At 44.0% G+C, this 21706-nt stretch overlaps 2 protein-coding genes, 1 non-coding gene and 1 pseudogene across 3 annotated transcripts; 2 read left to right on the top strand and 2 right to left on the bottom strand.

Moving 5' to 3' along the window:
- Positions 1–8559: 8559 nt before the first annotated feature.
- Positions 8560–8642, bottom strand: trnal-cag (transfer RNA leucine (anticodon CAG)). The gene has a single exon. It is a non-coding gene; the product is annotated as a tRNA-Leu (tRNA).
- A 616-nt stretch (positions 8643–9258) lies between these two features.
- LOC144482272 (histone H4) lies at positions 9259–9570 on the top strand. The gene has a single exon (XM_078201453.1). It carries the CDS (start codon positions 9259–9261, stop codon positions 9568–9570), a length of 312 nt encoding a protein of 103 aa, XP_078057579.1.
- Positions 9571–10927: 1357 nt separating this feature from the next.
- On the top strand, positions 10928–11338 carry LOC144482222 (histone H3-like). The gene has a single exon (XM_078201417.1). It carries the CDS (start codon positions 10928–10930, stop codon positions 11336–11338), a length of 411 nt encoding a protein of 136 aa, XP_078057543.1.
- A 1334-nt stretch (positions 11339–12672) lies between these two features.
- Positions 12673–12824, bottom strand: LOC144482356 (U2 spliceosomal RNA; annotated as a pseudogene).
- Between the last annotated feature and the right edge of the window lie 8882 nt (positions 12825–21706).

Raw genomic sequence — 21706 nt, 5'->3', positions numbered from 1 at the left:
TTAGCGCTGCTGCTTCACAGCGCCAGAGACCCATGTTCAATTCCTCCATGGCTGACTGTCTGTGTGGAGTTTGCACATTCTCCCTGTATCTGCATGGGTTTCCCCAGGTGCTCCAGTTTCCTCCCATAGACTAAAGATGTGCAGAATAAATGGATTAGACATGATATATTGCCCCTTAGTGACCCAAGATGTGTAGAGTAAGAGGGTTAGCCATGGGCGAAAGATGTTCTTCCAGAGAGTCAGTGCAGATGCAATGGGCAAATGGCCTCCTTTTACACTGTGGATTATGCGGGATCCAATGGATACTTAGTGCTTCCATTTGTGAAGCCAAGGATCCCATCCACTTTGCAAGCGACTGTCCTAAACTGTCTCACTTTCAGATATCTTCCTGAACCTACTCCCTCTGACCCTGCACACAGTTTTGAACTGGACCATTCAGTTTATTTTGCCTCTCCCCATCTCTTCTGTCAAAAGGCAGCACTGTTCCTGAGTGTGGGATTAATAACGTGTCTCTTCCACATACTGCAGCTTCTGTTTCTCCAAGAGAATCTTTCTGGCTCAAGCTGGAATTTACAAGGATTTCTGTCACTGAGACATTGTCTGGCCGTCTGTTTCTCACCACCCTAACTCACTCTGTCTCTGTCTCTCCCTCCACCCACTCTCATCCACTCGATATGAAGGCAGGATATTGTTGTTTAGTGACTGAGTGCACACAATCTGTATCTTCATCTGATCAAATAGAATTCAGCTTGTGAACAATATCATCATTTCAACCAGTTCTGGGTTAAATCAGGCACAGCTCTGATTGGCTGCAGCCCCCTGAATCTGGGGAGCAGACACTGTGAGCATTGCTGGCCTCAGAGGCTTTTACAGTTACTGAGCTGGGAAACTCCAACTAATCCCTGAGAATCCACAGCACAGAGCGAGAGGAGAGGAAAGCCTGTCCTGGGAGCTGTCAATCTGAGACAGTTTGATCCTGTCAATGTGCAGATGTGAACCTGCTCCTTCCATTCCCAAACTGTTATAACGAGGAATACAGAACGCCCAGTAATGACCAGCTTGTTGCAATGTGTTTGAATGAACATGATGTGATATCACCGAAGCAGCATTTTGAAATATTCATTCAATGTATTCTGATGAAATGTATTTTTATGCTCTGTGTGCATTCTTATGCCATTGCATAAGAATCTTCCTCTGACATGAGACCGTATTTTGCCTTTGTGCCTTGATGCTGCTTTTAAAAGAAAATGTTCATGTTATGAATTTTCTCATCGAACCACAGGAAGAATTATAGAAAAATAACAGCACAGAAGGAAGCCATTGAACCTATTCTGCCATGCCAGTCCAAGGACACAGCAAGAAATCTCACAACACCAGGTGAAAGTCCAACAGGTTTATTTGGTAACAAAGCTTGCTGCTCCTTCATCAGGTGAGTGGGCGTTCAATTCAGAACAGGGCATATAAAGACACAAATTCAATTTACAAAATAATAAGGGCACCCAGGTCCAACGCCTTAACCACTCGGCCATCGCAGCTGCTTATTTGCTATTGTGATGTAACCGCCTGAGCAACATTCACAGACCTTTATCAGGCACCGGAATGATGCAGAGCACAGCGTGTGAGTTGAAATTTGTTCGTCTCCTTTTAATTTGTATCTTTGTCTCTGATCCAGAACTCATTCACTAGTTCAGAGACTTGTTATTCTTTTTCAATAACCTTTCATTAAAATCAAATTGAACCCGAATTCTGCATCCGAAAAATAAAGTCCACTTAATTTCAGTCAAATGGTGCGTGTAAACCACAAGAGGGCGCCGATAATGTCCAATATACATTACCAATGCGATGGCCGGGAATCGAACCCGGGTCAAGGCAGCTATGCTCACCACTATACCACCATCGCTCACTCTGCATAAGCAGTTGTTATTTTCATTAGTTATAATTACAAAACGACCTTAGTTGCTGATTTCAGCAGACACCAGGTGTGTCCTTGGCCCATTTTTTAAACCTGAACTTCGCTTGTCTCGTTTCTCTGGACAGTTTGAGCCACATTTTTGCTGTTGTTTCTGACTGATAACTCTGATTAGATTTGCAGTTCATTTGAACAAAGTTTCCACTGAACGGAAATTGAAGCTGGATTTTATGTTAGAAACACATGGATGATGAGAATATTTGGTGATTTTTTTTTAGGAGTGTCCCCCTTCTGTTCTGACCAGAGACAGCCAATTAAATAAGTCAAAACTCTGGGTCAGGAACTGACCCTTGGTCAAATGCTCGCAAAGTCACCACAACACCACCTGGCTCTGTCACCCCCTCTGTATTTATAGAACGAATGCACAAGCAATCAAGTGGCAGAGAAATCACAGCTGAGAGAATTATATAACCGACATTCCCGTTCTGGGAGTTTTACATTTTCCGATAGATCGGGGTGAGCAGGGTCGCCCAATCAGAAAGCAGGTCCTTGGGACATGGAATTTGATTAATATCATGTTTTGCAATCATGTTAATCGGTCAGAACCATGTTGATGTTATTTCACTCCAATCTATGAAGGTTTGATTGAATCGTGACCTTGTTGCACAACTTGCGTTCAGCCAGGAGATGGCAGCAGGGAAAAATAATTTGGATTTGCTGTGTGTGTCAATAAATCGAGTCATGGAGGTTCACAGCATGGAAAAAGGCCCTTCGGCACAACATGTCCATGCCGCCCAATTTTTGCCATTAAGTTCCTCCCTATTGCCCGTGTTTGGTCCATATCCCTCGATATCCAGCTCACCCATGTAATTGTCTAAATTCTTTTTAAAAGACAAAATGGTACCCGCCTCTACTACCTCTGGCAACTCGTTCCACACACCACTCTGTGTGAAATAAATTGCCCTTCTGGACCCTTTTGTATCCCTCCCCTCTCATCGTAAACCTATGTTCTCGAGTTTTAGACTCCCTTATTGTGGGGAAAAGCTGTTGGCTATCTACCTTATCTATTTCCTCATTATGATATACGCCTCTTTATATCACCTCTAGGTCTCCTGTGCTCCAGGGGAAAAAAAAGTTCCAGTCTATCCAACCCCTCCTTATAACTCAAACCATCAAATCCTGGTAGCATCCTAATAAATCTTTTCTGCACTCTTTCTAGTTTAATATCCTTCCTTCCCATAATAGGGTGACCAGAACTGTACACAGTATTCCAAACGTGGCCTTACGAATGTCTTGTACAATTTCAACAAGATGTCCCAACTCCCATGTTCAATGTTCTGAACACTGAAACCAAGCATGTCGAATGTCTTCTTCACCACCCTGTCCACATGTGACTCCACTTTCAAGGAGCTATGAACCTGTACCCGAGATCTCTTTGTTTTATAACTCACCCCAACGTCTTACCATGAACTGAATAGGTCTTGTCGTGGTTTAATCCACCAAAATACATCACCTTACATTTATCTAAATCAAATTCCATCTGCCATTCATTGGCCCATTAACTCAATTGATCAAGATCCCACTGCAATCCGAGGTAACCTTCTTCATTGTCCACTCTGCCACCAATCTTGGTGTAATTTGCCAACGTACTAACCATGCCTTCTAAATTCTCATCCAAATCATTAATATAAATGACGGGGTAGGATGAGTGACTTTGCAGATGGCATAAAGATTGGCTGGGTGGTGAAAGGGAGGGTGAGTTTCTTAGTCTGCAAGAAGATATAGACAGGATAGTCAAACGGGCGGATAAGTGGCAGATGGAATTTAACCCCGAAAGATGTGAGGTAACACACTTTGGAAGGAATAATTTGGCAAGGAATTATTCAATGAAGGGCATGGCACTTGGAAGTTCTGTGGAATATAGGGACATTGGCGTGTTTGTCCATAATCTCTGAAGGTAGAAGGGTATGTTAGTAGGATGGTGAAAAAAAAAACATATGGGGCACTTGTCTTTAACAATCGGGGCATCGACTGCAATAAAATGTCATGTTGGAGTTGCATAGAACTTTGGTGGGGCCACAGCTAGAGTACTGTGTGCAGTTTTGGTCGCCACAAGATAGGAAGGATGTGATTGCACTGGAGGGGGTGCAGAGGAAATTCACCATGATGCTGTCTGGGATGGAACATGTAAGTTCTGAAGGGAGATTGGGTAGGCTTGGATTGTTTTCTTGAGAGCAGAGAATACTGAGGGGGGACCTGATCGAGGTGTACAAAATTATGAGGGCATCGACAGAGTGGATAGGAAGCAGCTGTTCCCCTTGGTTGAAGGGTCAGTAAAAAGAGGACATAGGTTCAATGTGAGGGGCAGGAAGTTTAGGGTGGATGTGCGGAAAAACATTTATACCCAAGGGTAGTGACGGTCGGGAATGCGCTGCCTTGGAAGGTGATGGAGGCAAGTTGCCTCACATCCTTTCAAAGTATGTGGTCAGCAATTGGCATATCATAACATTCAGGCCTATGGGTCAAGTGGTGGTGGATGCGATTTGATTGGAGATCAGATGCTTCTTCGATGTCAGAGCAGACTCGATGGGCCGAAGAGCCTCTTCTGTACTGCATGATTCTATTATTCTATAAACAAATTCACTATGAACCGTATCAATGTCAGCCATATTCCTTGCCAGTTCTCAGATAGGCACTGATTGGTTCGAAGTTTGTTTCATTTTCCAGGATCCAGCTCAATTAAATAAATGTATTTCTTATGTTCTGTGTGTCATTAATAAAAATCTTCCTCTGACGTGAGACCTTGTTTTGTCCTTGTGCCCCTGTTGATGCCTTTGTCATTCTGCTCATGCTTTGATTTTCCTCATGTCACCTCAGAAAGAACCAGAGAAATGTAACAGCACAGAAGGAATCCATTCGGCCTATCTTGCCCTTGCCAGACTGAGGACACTCAGGTGTTCTTTCCAAGCTCACCTTCTTGTTATGTAGCTGAAAGCATGCTGGAGATCCAAATAATTCTTTCCAAAAAAATAGGATTTGCAACTCTGTGGCTGTCTAAAATATACATTTCCAATCACACTCGCTGGCAGCGTGGCTCGAATCTGCACGGAGAAACCCCATCGGGTTTCAAATCCAACGCCTTAACCACGCGGCCACAGCAGCTGCTTATTTAACAAATGAAAGCAAATCACTGCGGATGCTGGAATCTGAAACCAAAAGAGAAAATGCTGGAAAATCTCAGCAAGTTTGGCAGCATCTGTAAGGAGAGAAAAGAGCTGACGTTTCGAGTCCAGACGACCCGTTGTCAAAGCTTTGACAAAGAGTCATCTGGACTCGAAACGTCAGCTCTTTTCTTTACAGATGCTGTCAGACCTGCTGAGATTTTCCAGTATTTTATCTTTTGGCAGATCTTATTTGTCAGAATAATGTAACCACCTCAGTAAAGTTCATATTAACTTCATCAGGCACCAGGATTGCGCAACACACAGTGTGGGAGCTGAAATTTGTTCCTCTACTTTTACTTTGACTCTTTGTGTCTGGCTGAAAATTCATTTATTCGGTCAGAGACTTGATTTTCTCTTCCAATATTTTTCATTAAAAAAGAATTATGTCCGAACAAAAAATGAAAAAGGTATCTGCATTTTATTTCATTCCTGTCAAATGTTTCGTTCGCCCTGTTTTTGTCCACTCAGTTTGAAACACAAGAGGCCGTGGATAAGGTTCAAAATAAATGACCAATGCATTGGCCAGGAATCAAACCTGGGTCATCTGCTTGGAAGGCAGTTATGCTCACCCCTATACCACCATCGCTCACTCTGCTTAAACAACCGTTATTTTCATTAGTTATAATTACTGAACTTCCTGAGTTGCTGATTTCATCAGATACCAGATGTGTCCATAGCACAGTTTGTAAACTGAACTTGGCTTGTCTCGTAGTTCTGGACAGTTTAGGCCACCTTTCTTTTTACTATTGTTTCTGACTGAGAACTCATTGATTAGTTTTGAGGCCTTTAATTTCATTTAAACAACATTTCAGCTGAAAGCAAATTGAATGTGGATTTTCCATTAGAAACACAGCGATGATGAGAATTTTTAGTCAATTTTATTTTAGGAGTGCCCACCTATTGTTCTGACCTGCGATAGATAATTAAATGAATTACTACTGCGATGGCCAGGAACTGACCCTTGGTCAAATGTTCGCACAGTCACCATCATCACTCACCTGGCTCTGCCACCCCCTCAGTCTGAAAGTCCAGCTCTGACAGTGAATCTGGTCACCTTCGGGCCCAATCGGAGGATGGTCAGAACATGTCTGCCACTGTCAGAAACTCCATTATCAGCGAGTGGGGGATGAATATTTAACAGGCTGTCACTGGTTGTTGAGGTTGTGATTTACTGTTACCTGTCAGTGCAGGAAAAACAAATAAAACAGGAAAATTGAGAGACTCCGACAGCAGTTAATTTGTATCTTCACCCTAAAGAAACACAATGATGTCTGCAACCGCTATAATAACTGAAAAAACAGCTATAACTGTCTGTTGCCGCGGAATCTGGTTTACAGATGTGGCCGTACACCCCATGGACTGCAGCGGTTCCAGAAGGCAGCTCATCACCACCTACCCAAGGGCAATTAGGGATGGGCAACTAATGCTGACCCAGACAGCGACACTCACATTCCATGAATGAATTCAAAGACAATCTGCGGGGAGCGGGCTTCAGAGTGTTTAACAGTTACTGAGGCGAAAAACTATAACGACGCCCCCGGGATACAGAGCAAAGGCCAAAAGGAGGAGAAATTCCGTCCTGGGACCTTACAGTTGGTAAAAGTTTTGTCCTGTGAATGTGTAGATGTGAATATTGTGTAAGAGAGAGTGTATGAAAGGGACGGGGGAGTCAGACTAATCCAACTGTGTTTGTGTGTCTGTTCTGATCATGAGATAACCGAGTCTCTCTTGTGTAAAATAAAACAATTTTCCAATCAAAGATTCCCTTAATCCCCCTGCTGAGCCCCAAAGTGAGATTTCAAGGCAAATGGTTCGCTAAATTCAAGATTTCAGTGGAAAAGTAGAGAACATGTCAGCTATCGCGTGTGAGAGCGCGATCAGTGCAGCAATAAAACGGGTTTCAGTGGAAAATGGAGTCCACAGTTCGAGTGAAACCTTTTCAACAGCAAACATTCGTGTGTCAGAGACATGAAGGATGTGAGCTGGATCTCTGGAGAGGCGGAATTTCATTGCAAGGGGAGAGTTTGTGAGGAGAGAGAAACACAGAGAGGCTGGAGGAGCCGGGAGCTGACAGCAGCTTGTCTCTGCTCCGTCCGTTCTCTGCCTTTAAGTTGCTCTGTGCCGCCACCACTGGGTTCATTTCGGATCCAGTTCTGACTCTCACACAGATTTTCCACACACTCTCGGATATGACTGAAACTGCAGCCGCCGAAACGGCTCCTCCAGCCGCTCCCGCTCAAGTGAAGTCTCCCAGGAAGAAGAAGGCGGCTCCCCGACCTGCGGCAGCCGGTCCCAAGTTAGGCGAGCAGATCCTCAATGTTGTGGCGGGTTGCAGCGATCGTAATGGGATGTCCCTGGCCGCGATAAAGAAAGCTTTGGTTGGCAGCGGAGTGGATGTGGGGAAGCGCGTCTCCCAGATCAGGTTAACGATCAAGAGGAAGGTGGAGACAGGGTCTCTGGTGCAGACATAGGGAGCCTCCGGCTCCTTCAAACTCGCTAAGAAGGAAAGCCGGGGGGAAATGGGAAAGAAGGCGAAGAAACCAGCAGCCAAGAAATCTTTAGTAAAGAAAACAGCGGCCAAGAAGGTGACAACAAAGAAAGCAGCAGCCAAGAAACCCGCAGCAAAGAAACCCGCAGCCAAGAAAACTCCAGTGAAGAAATCAACAGTGAAGAAAACAAGCAGCAAGAAGGCGGCAACTCCAAAAAAGGCGGTGAAGAAAGCAGCCCTGAAGAAAAAGTCTCCTGTGAAGAAGGTGACGGGCGGAAAGTCTGTCAAAAAAGCGACTAAATCGAAGGCCAAACCCAAAGTGAAAGCAGCAAAAGCGAAGAAAGCGTCAGGAAAGAAGTGAAACAACCCGAGCAAATTGTAAACCTCTGAACCCAAAGGCTCTTCTCAGAGCCATCCACATCTCTCAGGAAAGAGCTGATCCCGCAAGAAAATGATTCCTGTCCCGCGGCCCGGCTCATTCTCAATAGAGATCATTTCAAATTCAGACTAAAGCAAAACACAGCAGAGGCTGAATTTCATTTGAATTTCACATTTGTTCAATCGCCACTTTCTCTCATAATAAAGATGTCTGGTAGATTCAGTGTGAGACAATAACACTGGCGGCTCAACACCGCATTGCAGCCTAATTTTTAATCGAATCCCTGCAGTGCAGAAGGAGGTCAATCGTCCCATCGAGTCTGCACCGACCACAATCCCACCCAGTCCGGATCCCCATTACCCTATTTATTGACCGGACACTCCGGTGCAATTTAGCATAGCCAATCAACGTGACAGGCACTTTGTTGTGCGGGAGGAAACCGGAGCACCCGGAGGAAGCCCGGGGAGAATGTGCAAACTCCACACAGACAGTGACCTCAGCCGGGAATCGAACCCAGGTGCCTGGCGCTCTGAGACGGCAATTCTTAGCCAAAAATCAATGTCAGGAGTGGGATTTGAACCCACGCCTCCAGAGGAGACTGCGACCTGAACGCAGCGCCTTAGACCGCTCGGCCATCCTGACTCCCTGAATTTTAACACAGGAGATTGCCCCAAACAGCTTCAATAAAGTGTTTGCAAACAGCGAGAAGCAGATGTGTGTGAGGATGTTCCGGAGGAAGATTCTTGCTCTCGAATCGACTGTGTTTTGGTCGGAATATTACTGACTGGGAATTATTACGGGACCAGGTTTAAAAACACAAAAGAACAAAGTCACGACCCGAAACGTTAACTCTGTCTCTCTCTCTCTTCACAAAAGTTGCCGAAGCTGCTAATTAGTTGCAGCATTTTCTGTTTTGATTCCATATTTCAAAGCTCCGGGTTTGTAGAAACTCTTGTGTGTGAAGGGCGGCTCTGGAAGGGTTTGTGTGGGGAGCTGTGTTTCGCTTCCATTGTTAATAAACGGGTTGAAATTGGCGGTTGCAGAAACTAGAGGTGGAGCTGAAAGATCAGGGGCCGTTCTGTGTGTGTGTGTGTCAGTCCGGCTCTCTCCTCCCTCCCGCTCTGTGTTTAATCTTCACTCTGTCTCCTCCCCTCTCTGCTCTCACTCCGCCTTCCTCAGTCAGGTCGGGGCGGGCTGTATAAAAGGAGCCTGAAAGATTTCCTCTCATATTGTGCAGAGATCTGAGTGAAGAATCATCATGTCTGGCAGAGGGAAAGGGGGCAAAGGACTGGGTAAAGGCGGCGCAAAGCGGCACCGCAAAGTGCTTCGTGATAATATCCAGGGCATCACCAAGCCAGCAATCCGCCGCCTGGCTCGCCGTGGCGGTGTCAAGCGGATCTCGGGTTTGATCTATGAGGAGACTCGCGGGGTGCTGAAGGTTTTCCTGGAGAATGTGATCAGGGATGCGGTCACCTACACTGAACACGCCAAGCGCAAGACGGTCACTGCCATGGATGTGGTGTACGCTCTGAAACGCCAGGGCCGCACTCTCTATGGATTCGGCGGCTGAACAACTGGAACCTTCCTACCGAACACACAACAAAGGCTCTTTTCAGAGCCACTCACCGCTTCACAGAGAGAGCATTGACCAGGGGACGGGGGCTGGGATAGGCTGTTCAGTGTTTGAGATGCATGTTTGTTTTGTTTAGGTTACAGTGCGGGAATCACCGAATTTAACATTTCATTTGGAGCAGCGATGCGGATTGTTTTTGAAATTTTTAAGGGCATTGTCGAAGCAGCCCCCAGTTGACATGTGCCCTCAGTGAAACGCCACATCACTCCTGTTTAATCACCCAGTGTTTGGATAGAGTTTATCAAAGCTTTCTCTGGAATAGCGGAGTTTAGTAGCAGCAGCCGGTGAATCGTTCACTGGAACCAGTCCCAGTTGTGATGCTATTTGCCCCCAGACGGTTGTTTCCTGCACTGAAACTGACAGGCTTTGTGAAACTGATCAGTTTCCGCTCAGTCATTCACAAACCTGCAATTCCCGCAGTTTGAGCCGCTCCAACCCCAGCCTGCTTCTGATTGGCCATCCTCTCCGCATTCGCAGCTCTGAACCAATCGCAGAGCATCGAATGTGAACATTGAGCCAATCATTGGCTTCAACTGTCAACCAGCAGAAATTTTGAATTGGGGGAAATGCCGCCAATTTCAGCGCGGGAAAGGGAATTGAGACAAATTCTTAACTTATTAAAAATAGATTCTCAATTAATATTCTGCTATAAGATTATTTTACAAAGACGTTTCATTTGTGAACATTTGTCCGCCGCGGGCAGCAAACGGCTCTATTCAGTAATGTCAAACGGGACAAATATGAAGTCACTCTCTGTAACAAACAACAGACTCAACCCCTTTCACACCGGCTTGAGGGAGACACAGAGAAGCGACTGATTTCTGATCCTTTCCCCCGAAAACGGCAGCGAATGTTACAAGCGGCAGGAGAGGGGAAATCTGAATGGGCTGGAGAGGAAAGGGACAGGGATCGAGTGGAACAGCGGGAGATTCTGGGAATGAACAGCCCAGAGAGCGGGAAAAGGGTGTAAAGCACTAAGTGGGGGGAGGTAGACTTCAAATCTTCAATGTTTCTGGGAATTATTTTATTAAGGACGGAATGAAGACTTATTTTATACAAACGGTTATTTCCTGCACAGAAAACGGCGGAATTACTGAAAGGGGCGGTTAAGAAAACAACTGAACCAATCAGAACCTGAGGTATAGACATTAATTCGCTGGTCACAGTTTGATTGAAACTTCCTGGGCCAATTCCCGCTGGGGGCGGTCCCTCACAGAGTTTAAAAAGGCGGATGCACCGCAGACTCTGTATTAAGAGTCTTTGTATCTCAGATTGTGCTGCATCCGTTCAGAAAATGGTTCGGACCAAGCAGACAGCGCGCAAATCAACCGGAGGGAAAGCTCCTCGCAAACAGCTGGCTACCAAAGCTGCCCGGAAGAGCGCTCCAGCCACGGGCGGAGTGAAGAAGCCTCATCGCTACAGACCCGGCACTGTGGCTCTGAGGGAGATCCGCCGCTACCAGAAATCCACCGAGCTGCTGATCCGCAAACTGCCCTTCCAGCGCCTGGTGCGAGAGATCGCTCAGGACTTCAAGACAGACCTGCGCTTCCAGAGCTCGGCCGTCATGGCCCTGCAGGAGGCCAGCGAGGCTTACCTGGTGGGGCTCTTTGAGGACACCAACCTGTGCGCCATCCACGCCAAGCGAGTCACCATCATGCCCAAAGACATCCAGCAAGCCCGCCGCATCCGCGGGGAACGCGCCTAAAACCCCGGCCTCAGCACCAAGTACAACAACGGCTCTTTTAAGAGCCACCAAATCGGCAAATGAAAGAGCTGCGATCTCCTGTTAACGATTGTAGTGTTTGAATTCCCAGGACAGAATATTCCCAGGACTCCAGTACTGAAACCTCTCAATGTTACAATTAACCCTCCGTTGCATTGGGGTCACTCATATCTCCAATCCTTTGATGGTTAGAGTAAAAACGATGCCGTTAACAATTCTACCACAATTTAATTTTAAAGTGGTTTTATTAAACCTGCGATCATTTCAGTTTCCGAGCAATAATTCCGCAAATCCACTTTCTCCGCACGTGTTTCGAGTTGCAGCGAGAGTGTTGAAAATTGTGTCAATTAAGTTCAGAATATGAAGCATGTCTCAAACAGTAACCCACTCACACAGATATAGCCATTGCAGGAACGCTTGCACATTCGCATAGACAATAATTAACACTTTTCCAGATCCAGTGACTGACTTTGAAAACCGATGGGCTGCAGATGAATATCCTCGCAGATTATCACATTTTAAAGCAATTATATTTGAAATAGGAACATTTCAGTTCACTGGGATGGTTTCCCCGATAAACAGCAGCAACTTGCATTAAAATACTGTCTGTGTCAATCGTACGGATTGATAGAACAAAGCGGGAAACAGCTGTGTTGTGAATAGCAGTGCAGAAACTGACCGATGGACACCAGGTCGCCCTTTTTCAGATAAAGTGAGTGGCTCTGAAAAGAGCCTTTGGGTTATCAGATTAAAGAATGGTCGCTTCACTTGCTCTTCGCGGCCCCAGCGCTGCTTTTCTTGTGTAGCAGCCCGTCCTGGATATTAGGCAGCAACCCGCCCTGAGCGATGGTCACCCCTCCCAGCAGCTTGTTGAGCTCCTCGTCGTTGCGGACGGCCAGCTGCAGGTGTCTGGGGATGATGCGGGTCTTCTTGTTATCCCGGGCCGCGTTCCCGGCCAGCTCCAGGATTTCAGCGGTCAGATACTCGAGCACAGCAGCCAGATAGACCGGGACTCCGGCACCCACACGCTCAGCATAGTTGCCCTTTCTCAGGAGCCTGTGAACACGGCCCACCGGGAACTCAGTCCAGCCCGGGAGGAGCGAGACTTGGCCTTGGCCCGAGCTTTTTCCTCTTCCAGACATTTTTTTTGTACTTTTCCAATTCAATCAAATTCAATTCAGAGTCTCAACAAGTTGAGACATTTCCGATCCAGGCTGACAAGACAGGGCAAGCGACCAAATTACCCTGTCCTGGGCCCGATCTACATGAGCCAAGCTGAATGGAGGAGGGGGAGGTTCCTCCTCCAAGGCTTGAGCTCATTTGCATCTTAGTCAAAAGGCCGAGATGCCGCTTTTAAAAATTGCTTCATATGAAACATATGAAGCTTCAATGTAACCTAATGACCTCAACCAAGTGCAGCATCCAATCCATACTACACTTGATCTTAGCCAAAAGGCCGAGAAGCGATTGAAAAGATGTGCGGGTTCGGTGGATTGGCCGTGCTCAATTGCCCCTTAGTGTCCCGGGATGCATAGTTTAGATGGATTTGCGGGATAACTATGTGGGGTTACGGGGATAGTTACGGGGTTACGGTAGATAGTCAGAGATTCTGTAGATAGTTGAACAAGAAAAGAGTTAGCAGAGTGAGCATTGGTTCTATAGAAAGTGCAACTGGGGGATTGATAATGGAAAACAGGGTATTGGCAAATGTATTTTTCATTGGCGTTCACTATAGAGGATACAAGTAACATCCTAGAAATAGCTGTAAACCAGCAAATGGAAGGGAGGAACACAGGAAAATTCCAATCAACAGGGAAAGTGGTATTGAGCAAATTGTTGGGTCGACAGGCTGACAAATTCCTGGGTCCGGATGGACTTCTCGTGAAGGACATGAAAGAAGTGGCGAATGAGATAGTTGATGCATTTGTTTTAATTTTGCAAAATTCCCTGGCTTTGGAGAATGTTCCATTAGGTTGAAATATAACAAATGTAATACCTTGATTCAAAAAGGGATGGAGACAGAAAGCAGGAAACTACAGGCTGTTAGCCTAACAGCTGTCATCAGGAAAATGTTAGAAGCCATTCTGAAAGATATTACAGATATTACAACTTGGAAAAAATACAAGGCAATCAGGCAGAGTCAATATGGTTTTCTGAAAAGGAAATCATGTTTAACTAAATTATTGGAGTTTTTTGAAAGAGGCCCATGTGCTGTGAATGGGGAACCGGTGGATGTCCTGTACTTACATTTCCAGAAGACATTTGCCAAAGTGCCAGATTAAAGGTTATTGTGTAAAATAAACATTCATGGTTTTGGGCGTAACATTTTGGCATGGATTGATGGTTGGCTAGCTAACAGGTCAAAAAGAGTTCGCACAAATGGTTATTTTTCTGGGTGGCAGGATCTGATGAGTGGTGTATTCATGCTGGGGCTACAAATTGTTACAATTTATAAAAATTGCTTGGATGAAGGGACTGAAGGTACCGTTGCTAAATTTGCTGACAACATAAAGATAGATAAGAAATTAATTGTGAAGTATACGTGAGGAGGCTTCAAAAGGAAACAGATAGATTAAGTGAGGGCAAAATGTGGCAAATTAGGCAAATTGCGAGGATAAAACAGTGGTTGACAAATGGGAGACTTTCAAGGTTGAGTTGAATGGGATGCCAGCCAGGTACATAGCCACCAGACACACATATGCGGTGTCCAAAGCTAGGGTATCCTGGATGTCTGAGGTTATTGACGAGAAAATAAGGAAGAAAAAAGAGGCATATGATGCATGCTGGAATAATAATAGCAATAGAAATCAGAAAAAACAGCTCAAAATGCAGGAGAGGGGCTAAGGCTGGAATAATGAAGAGGAAGCATGAGGAAATGTTAGCAGGCTGCGCTAATACAAATCATAACATCTTCTTCAAACATATTAATTGTAAAGGATTAGTGAAGGATAGAGTGGGGTTCATAAGGGCCAAGCAGGGTAAACTGCTCACTGCAGCAGAGGGTATGGCAGAGATAGGAAATAAGTACTGTACTTCTGGCTTTACCAAATTAGACAATGTGACAATGGCCCAGTTGAAAATGTATGTGTTGATTAACTGAGCTTCATAGTGAGAGTGTGGAATTAACTCTCTCTCAATCGATCATTGTGTGTGGGTGCGGAATTAACCCTGTCTCAATCTATTCGTGTGTGTCAGTGTTGAATGAACTCTCTCTCAATCTATTACTGTGAGAGTGTGTGGAATTAATTCTCAATCGATCATTGTGTGAGAGTGTGGAAGTAACTCTCAATCTTTTATTGTGTGAGAGTGTGGAATTAACGGTCCCTCAATCTATTACTTGTATGAATGTGGAATTAACTCTCTCTCAATCTATTACTATGTATCGGAGTGGAATTCACTCTCTCTCAATTATTTATGTGTGTGACTGTGGGATTAACGGTCCCTCAATCTATTACCTGTATGAGTGTGGAATTAACTCTCTCTCAATCTATTACTGTTTGTCAGTGTGGAATTAACTCTCACGCAATCTATTAGTGTGAGTGTGGAATTCTCTCTCTCTCAATCTATTACTGCATGTCAGTGTGGAATTAACTCTCAATCTATTTCTGTGTGTGTGTGGAATTATCTCTCTCTCAATCTATTACTGTATGTGAGTGTGGAATTATCTCTCTCTCAATCTATTACTGTATGTGAGTGTGGAATTAACTCGCTCTCAATCTATTACTGTGTCAGTTTGGAATGAACTCTCTCAATCTATTACTGTGTGAGAGTACGGAATTATCTCTCTCTCAATCTATTACTGTCTGTCAATGTGGATTTACCTCTGTCTCAACATATTACTGCATGTCAGTGTGGAATTAACTCTCAATCTATTACTGTGTGTGTGTGGAATTATCTCTCTCCCAATCTATTACAGTATGTGAGTGTGGAATTAACTCGGCTCTCAATCTATTACTGTGTCAGTGTGGAATTAACTCTCTCTCAATCTATTACTGTGTGTCTGTGTGGATTCAATCTCTCTCAATCTTTTCTTGTGTGAGAGTGTCGATTTATCACTCTCTCTCTATTACTGTATGTCAGTGTGGAATTAACTCCCTCTCAATCTATGACTGTGAGAGAGTGTGGAATTAAGTTGCTCACAATCTATTACTGTGAGAGAGTTTGGAACTAACTCTCTCTCAATCTATTACTGTGTGTGAGTGTGAAATTAACTATCTCAATCTATTACTGTGTGTCTGTGGAATTCACTCTCTCTCAATCTGTTATTGTGTGCGAGTGTGGAATTAAAAGTCTCTCAATCTATTACTTGTATGAATGTGAAATTAACTGTCAATCTATTAGTGTGTGTGAATGTGGAATTAACTCTCTCAATCTATTACCGTGTCTCAGTGTGGAATTATCTCTCTCGCAATCCAAAACAGAGAGAGTGTGGAATTATCTCCCTCTTAATCTATTACTGTATGTCAGTGTGGAATTAGCTCCCTGTCTCAATCTATTACAGTGTGTGTGTGTTGAATTAACTCTCTCAATCTATTAGTTTGTGAGAGTGTGGAATTAATTCCCTCTCAAACTATTACTGTGTGTCGGTGTGGAATTCACTCCCTCTCAATCATTCATTGTGTGTGACTGTGGGATTAACAGTCTCTCAATCTATTGCTTGGGGTGGTGGTGTTCCTCAGGGATCAGTGCTGGGACCTTTGCTGTTTGTAATATATATATAAATGATTTGGAGTAAAATGCAACAGGATTGATTTGTAAGTTTGCGGACGACACAAAAGTTGGTGGATTTGCGGATAGCGATGAGGACCATCAGAGCATACAGCAGAATATAGATCAGTTGGAGACTTGGGCAGAGAGATGACAGATGGAGTTCAATCCGGACAAATGTGAGGCAATGCATTTTGGAAGGTCTAATACAGCTGGGAAATATACAGTAAATGGCAGAACCCTTAAGAGTATTGATAGGCAAAGGGATCTGGGTGTACAGGTACACGGGTCACTGAAAGTGGCAATGCAGGTGGAGAAGGTGGTCAAGAAGGCATACGACAGGCTTACCTTCATCGGCCGGGGTATTGAGTTTAAAAATTGGGAAGTCATGTTGGCGCTTTATAGAACCTTACTGAGGCTGCACTTGGAATATAGTGTTCAATTCTGGTCGCCACACTACCAGAAGGATGTGGAGGCTTTGGAGAGGGTACAGAAAAGATTTACCAGGATGTTGCCTGGTATGGAGGGCATTAGCTATGAGGAGAGGTTGGAGAAACTTGGTTTGTTCTCACTGGAGTGGCGGAGGTTGAGGGGAGACCTGATATAAGTCTACAAGATTATGAGAGGCATGGACAGAGTGGATAGTCAGAAGCTTTTTCCCAGGGTGGAAGAGTCAATTAATAGCGGGCATAGGTTTAAGGTGCGGCGGGCAAGTTTTAAAAGAGATGTACGAGGCAGATTTTTTACACAGAGAGCGGTGGGTGCCTGGAACTCGTTGCCGGGGGAGGTAGTGGAAGCGGATACGGTAGTGATTTTTAAGGTGCGTCTTGACAAGTACATGAATGAGATGGGAATAGAGGGATATGGTCCCCGGAAGCGTAGGGGGCTTTAGTTGAGTCAGACAGCATGGTCGGTGCAGGCTTGGAGGGCCGAAGGGCCTGTTCCTGTGCTGTAATTTTCTTTGTATGAGTGTGGAATTAACTCTCTCGCAATCTATTACTGTGTGAGAGTGTGGAATTATCTCTCTCTCAATCTATTACTGTATGTCAGTATGAATTTACCTCTCTGTCTCAACATATTACTGTGCGTCAGTGTGGAATTACCTCCCTCTCAATCTATTACTGTGTGTTGGTGCGGAATTAACACTCTCTCAAACTATTACTGTGTGTGTGTATGGAATTAACACTCTCTCAAACTATTACTGTGTGTGTGTATGGAATTAACACTCTCTCAAACTATTACTGTGTGTGTATGGAATTAATTCTCTCTCAATCTATTACTGTGTGTGTGTGTGTGAAATTTACTCTCTCACAATCATTTATTGTGTATGAGTGTGGGATGAAGAACATAAGAACTAGGAGTAGGCCATCTGGCCCCTCGAGGCTGCTCCGCCAGTCAATGGCTGATCTTTTTGTGGACTCAGCTCCACTTACCTGCCCATTCACCATAACCCTTAATTCCTTTACTGTTCAAAAATTTATCTATCCTTGCCTTAAAAACATTCAATGAGGTAGCCTCAACTGCTTCACTGGGCAGGGAATTCCACAGATTCACAACCCTTTGTGTGAAGAAGTTCCTCCTCACCTCAGTCCTAAATCTGCTTCCCCCTTATTTTGAGGCTATGCCCCCTAGTTCCAGTTTCACCCACCAGTGGAAACAACTTACCTGCTTCTATCTTGTCTATTCCCTTCATAATCTTATATGTTTCTATAAGATCTCCCCTCATTCTTCTGAATTCCAATGAGTATAGCCCCAGTCTACTCAGTCTCTCCTCATAAGCCAACCCTCTCAACTCTGGAATCAACCTATTGAATTTTCTCTGCACCCCCTCCAGTGCCAGTATATCCTTTCTCAAGTAAGGAGACCAAAACTGTACACAGTACTCCAGGTGTGGCCTCATCAGCACCTTATACAGCTGCAACATAACCTCGCTGTTTTTGAACTCCATCCCTCTCGCAATGAAGGACAAAATTCCATTTGCCTTCTTAATTAACTGCTGCACCTGCAAACCAACTCCTTGAGATTCCTGCACAAGGACACCCAGGTCCCTCTGCACAGCAGCATGTTGCAATTTTTTATCATTTAAATAATAGTCCATTTTGCTGTTTTCCTACCAAAATAGATGACCTCACATTTACCAACATTGTACTCCATCTGGCAGACCCCCGCCCACTCACTTAGATTATCTATATCCCTTTGCAGACTTTCAGCGTCCTCTGCACACCTTGCTCTTCCACCCATCTGAGTGTCATCTGCAAATTCTGACACACTACACTTGGTCCCCAACTCCAAATCATCTATGTAATTCGTAAACAATTGCGGTCCCTACATTGATCCCTGAAGCACACAACTAGTCAATGATCGCCAATCAGAAAAATACCCACTTACCCCCACTCTTTGCTTTCTGTTAGTTAACCAGTCCTCTATCCATGCTAATACATTACCCATAACACTGTGCAACTTTATCTTATGTAGCAGTCTTTGGTGTGGCTCCTTGTCAAATGCCTTCTGGAAATCCAGATACACCACATCTACAGGTTCCCCATTGTCCACTGCACATGTAATGTTCTCAAAGAATTCCAAAAATTAGTCAAACATGACCTGTCCTTTATGAACCCAAGCTGCGTCTTACCAATGGGACAATTAATATCCAGATGTCTCGCTATTTCTTCCTTGATGATAGATTTAAGCATTTTCCCTACTAACCAGCCTATAGTTACCTGCCTTTTGTCTACCTCCTTTTTTAAACTGTGGCGTCACATTTGCTGTCTTCCAATCCGCAAGAACCACCCCAGAGTCCAGCGAATTTTGATAAATTACCACTAGTGCATTTGCTATTCCTCCCACCATCTCTTTTAGTACCCTGGGATGCATTCCATCAGGACCAGGAGACTTGTCTACATTTAGCCCCATTAACTTGCCCAACACTACCTCTTTCGTGATAATGATAGTTTCTAGGTTCTCACCTGCCATAGCCTTCTTGCCATTAATTTTTGGCATGTTATTTGTGTCTTCCACTGTGAAGACCGACACAAAATACCTGTTGAATGCCTCAGCCATTTTCTCATTTCCAGTTATTACATCCCCCTTCTCATCCTCTAAAGAAACAATGTTTACTTTTGCCACTCTTTTTCATTTCATATATTATAACGGATTAACGGTCTCTCACTCTATTACTGTGTGTCAGTGTGGAATTAACTCTCTTTCAATCTATTAGTGTGTCAGTGCAGAATTAATTCCCTCTCCATCTATTACTGTGTGTCAGTGTGGAATTAACTATCTCTCAATTACTGTGTGTGAATATGGAATTAACTCTCTCTCAATCTATTACAGTGTGAGACTGTGCAATTGACGCACTCTCAATCTATTACAGTGTGTCTTTGTAGAATTAACTCTCTCTCAATCTATTACGACATGACAGCCTGGAATTAACTCTCAATCTATTCCTGGGTCTGAATGTGGATTATCTCTCTCTCAATCTATTACTGCATGTCAGTGTGAAACTAACTCTCTGTCTCAATCTATTAGTGTGTGTCATGGTGGAATTAACTCTCTGTCTCAATCTATTACTGTGTATCAGTGTGGAATTAACCCTCTCTCAATCTATTACTGTGTGTCAGTGTCCAATTAACTGTCTCAATCTATCACAGTGTGACAGTGCAATGGAATTAACTCCCTCTCAATCTATTACTGTGTGTCAGTGTGGAATTAACTCAATCTATGACTGTGTGTGAGCGTTGAATTAACTCTCTCAATCTATTACTGTGTGGGAATGTGGAATTATCTCTCTCTCAATCTATTTGTGTGTCAGTGTGGAATTAACTCTGAATGTATTGCTGTGTATCAGTGTGGAATTAACCCTCTCTCAATCTTTTACTGTGTGTCAGTGTCCAATTAACTGTCTCAATCTATTACGGTGTGACAGTGCAATGAACTCTCTCTCAATCCATTACTGTGTGTTAGTGAGGAATTAACTCTCTCTCAATCCATTAGTGAGTGTCAGTGTGTAGTTAAAACTCTCTCAATCAATTGCTATGTGTGAGCGTGGAATTAACTCCCAATCTATTACAGTGTGAGAATATGGAATTGACTCTCTCTCAATATATTACAGTGTGAGAGTGTGGAATTATCTCTCTCAATCTATTACTGTGTGGGAATGTGCAATTATCTCTCTCTCAAACTATTTGTGTGTGTCCATGTGGAATTAACTCTCTCTCAATCTATTGCTGTGTGTCAGTGTGGAATTAACTCTCTCTCAATCTATTACGGTGTGACAGTGCAACTAACTCTCTCGCAATCTATTAATGTGTGTCAGTAAGGAATTAACGCATTCTCAACCTATTAATCTGTGTGTGTGTGTGGAATTAACTCTCAATCTGTTACAGTGTGAAAGTGTGGAAATAACTCTCTCTGATCTATTACTGTGCGTTACTGTGGAATTAACTCTCCCTCGATCTATTACAGTGTGTCAGTGTGGAATTAACTCTGTCTCAATCTATTATTGTGTGTGAGCGTGGAATTAACTCTGTCTCAATCTATTATTGTGTGTCAGTGTGGAATTAACTCTGCATCTATTCCTGTGTGCGAATGTGGAATTAACTCTCTCCCAATCTATTACAGTGTCAATGTGGAACTAACTCTGTCTCAATCTATTACTGTGTGTCAGTGTGGAATTAACTCTCTCTCAATCTATTGCTGTGTGTCAGTGTGAAATTAACTCTCTCTCAATCTATTACTGTGTGTCTGTGTGGAATTAACTCTCTCTCAATCTATTGCTGTGTCAGTGTGGAATTAACTCTCTCTCAATCTATTGCTGTGTGTCAGTGTGGAATTAACTCTCTCTCAATCTATTGCTGTGTGTCAGTGTGAAATTAACTCTCTCTCAATCTATTGCTGTGTGTCTGTGTGGAATTAACTCTCTCTCAATCTATTGCTGTGTCAGTGTGGAATTAACTCTCTCTCAATCTATTACTGTGTGTCTGTGTGGAATTAACTCTCTCTCAATCTATTGCTGTGTCAGTGTGGAATTAACTCTCTCTCAATCTATTGCTGTGTGTCAGTGTGGAATTAACTCTCTCTCAATCTATTGCTGTGTGTCAGTGTGGAATTAACTCTCTCTCAATCTATTGCTGTGTGTCAGTGTGGAATTAACTCTCTCTCAATCTATTGCTGTGTGTCAGTGTGGAATTAACTCTCTCTCAATCTATTGCTGTGTGTCAGTGTGGAATTAACTCTCTCTCAATCTATTGCTGTGTGTCTGTGTGGAATTAAGAACAAAGAACAAAGAAAATTACAGCACAGGAACATGCCCTTCGGCCCTGCACCGACCTTGCTGCCCAACTGAACTAAAGCCCCCGACCCTTCCAGGGACCATATCTCGCTATTCCCATCCTATTCATGTATTTGTCCAGACACCCCTTAAAATTCACTATTGTATCTGCTTCAACCACCTTCCCTGGCAGTGAGTTCCAGGCACCCACCACCCTCTGTGTAAAAAACTTGCCTCATACATCTCCTTTAAACCTTGCCCCTCGCACCTTAAACCGATGCCCCCCCAGTAATTGACCCTTCCACCCTGGGAAAAAGCTTCTGACTATCCACTCTGTCCATGCCCCTCATAATCTTGTAGCCTTCCATCAGGTC

This window comes from Mustelus asterias, unplaced genomic scaffold, assembly GCF_964213995.1.
Source record: "Mustelus asterias unplaced genomic scaffold, sMusAst1.hap1.1 HAP1_SCAFFOLD_35, whole genome shotgun sequence".
Lineage (NCBI taxonomy): Eukaryota > Metazoa > Chordata > Chondrichthyes > Carcharhiniformes > Triakidae > Mustelus > Mustelus asterias.
This window is presented reverse-complemented; position numbering and strand designations above follow the sequence as displayed.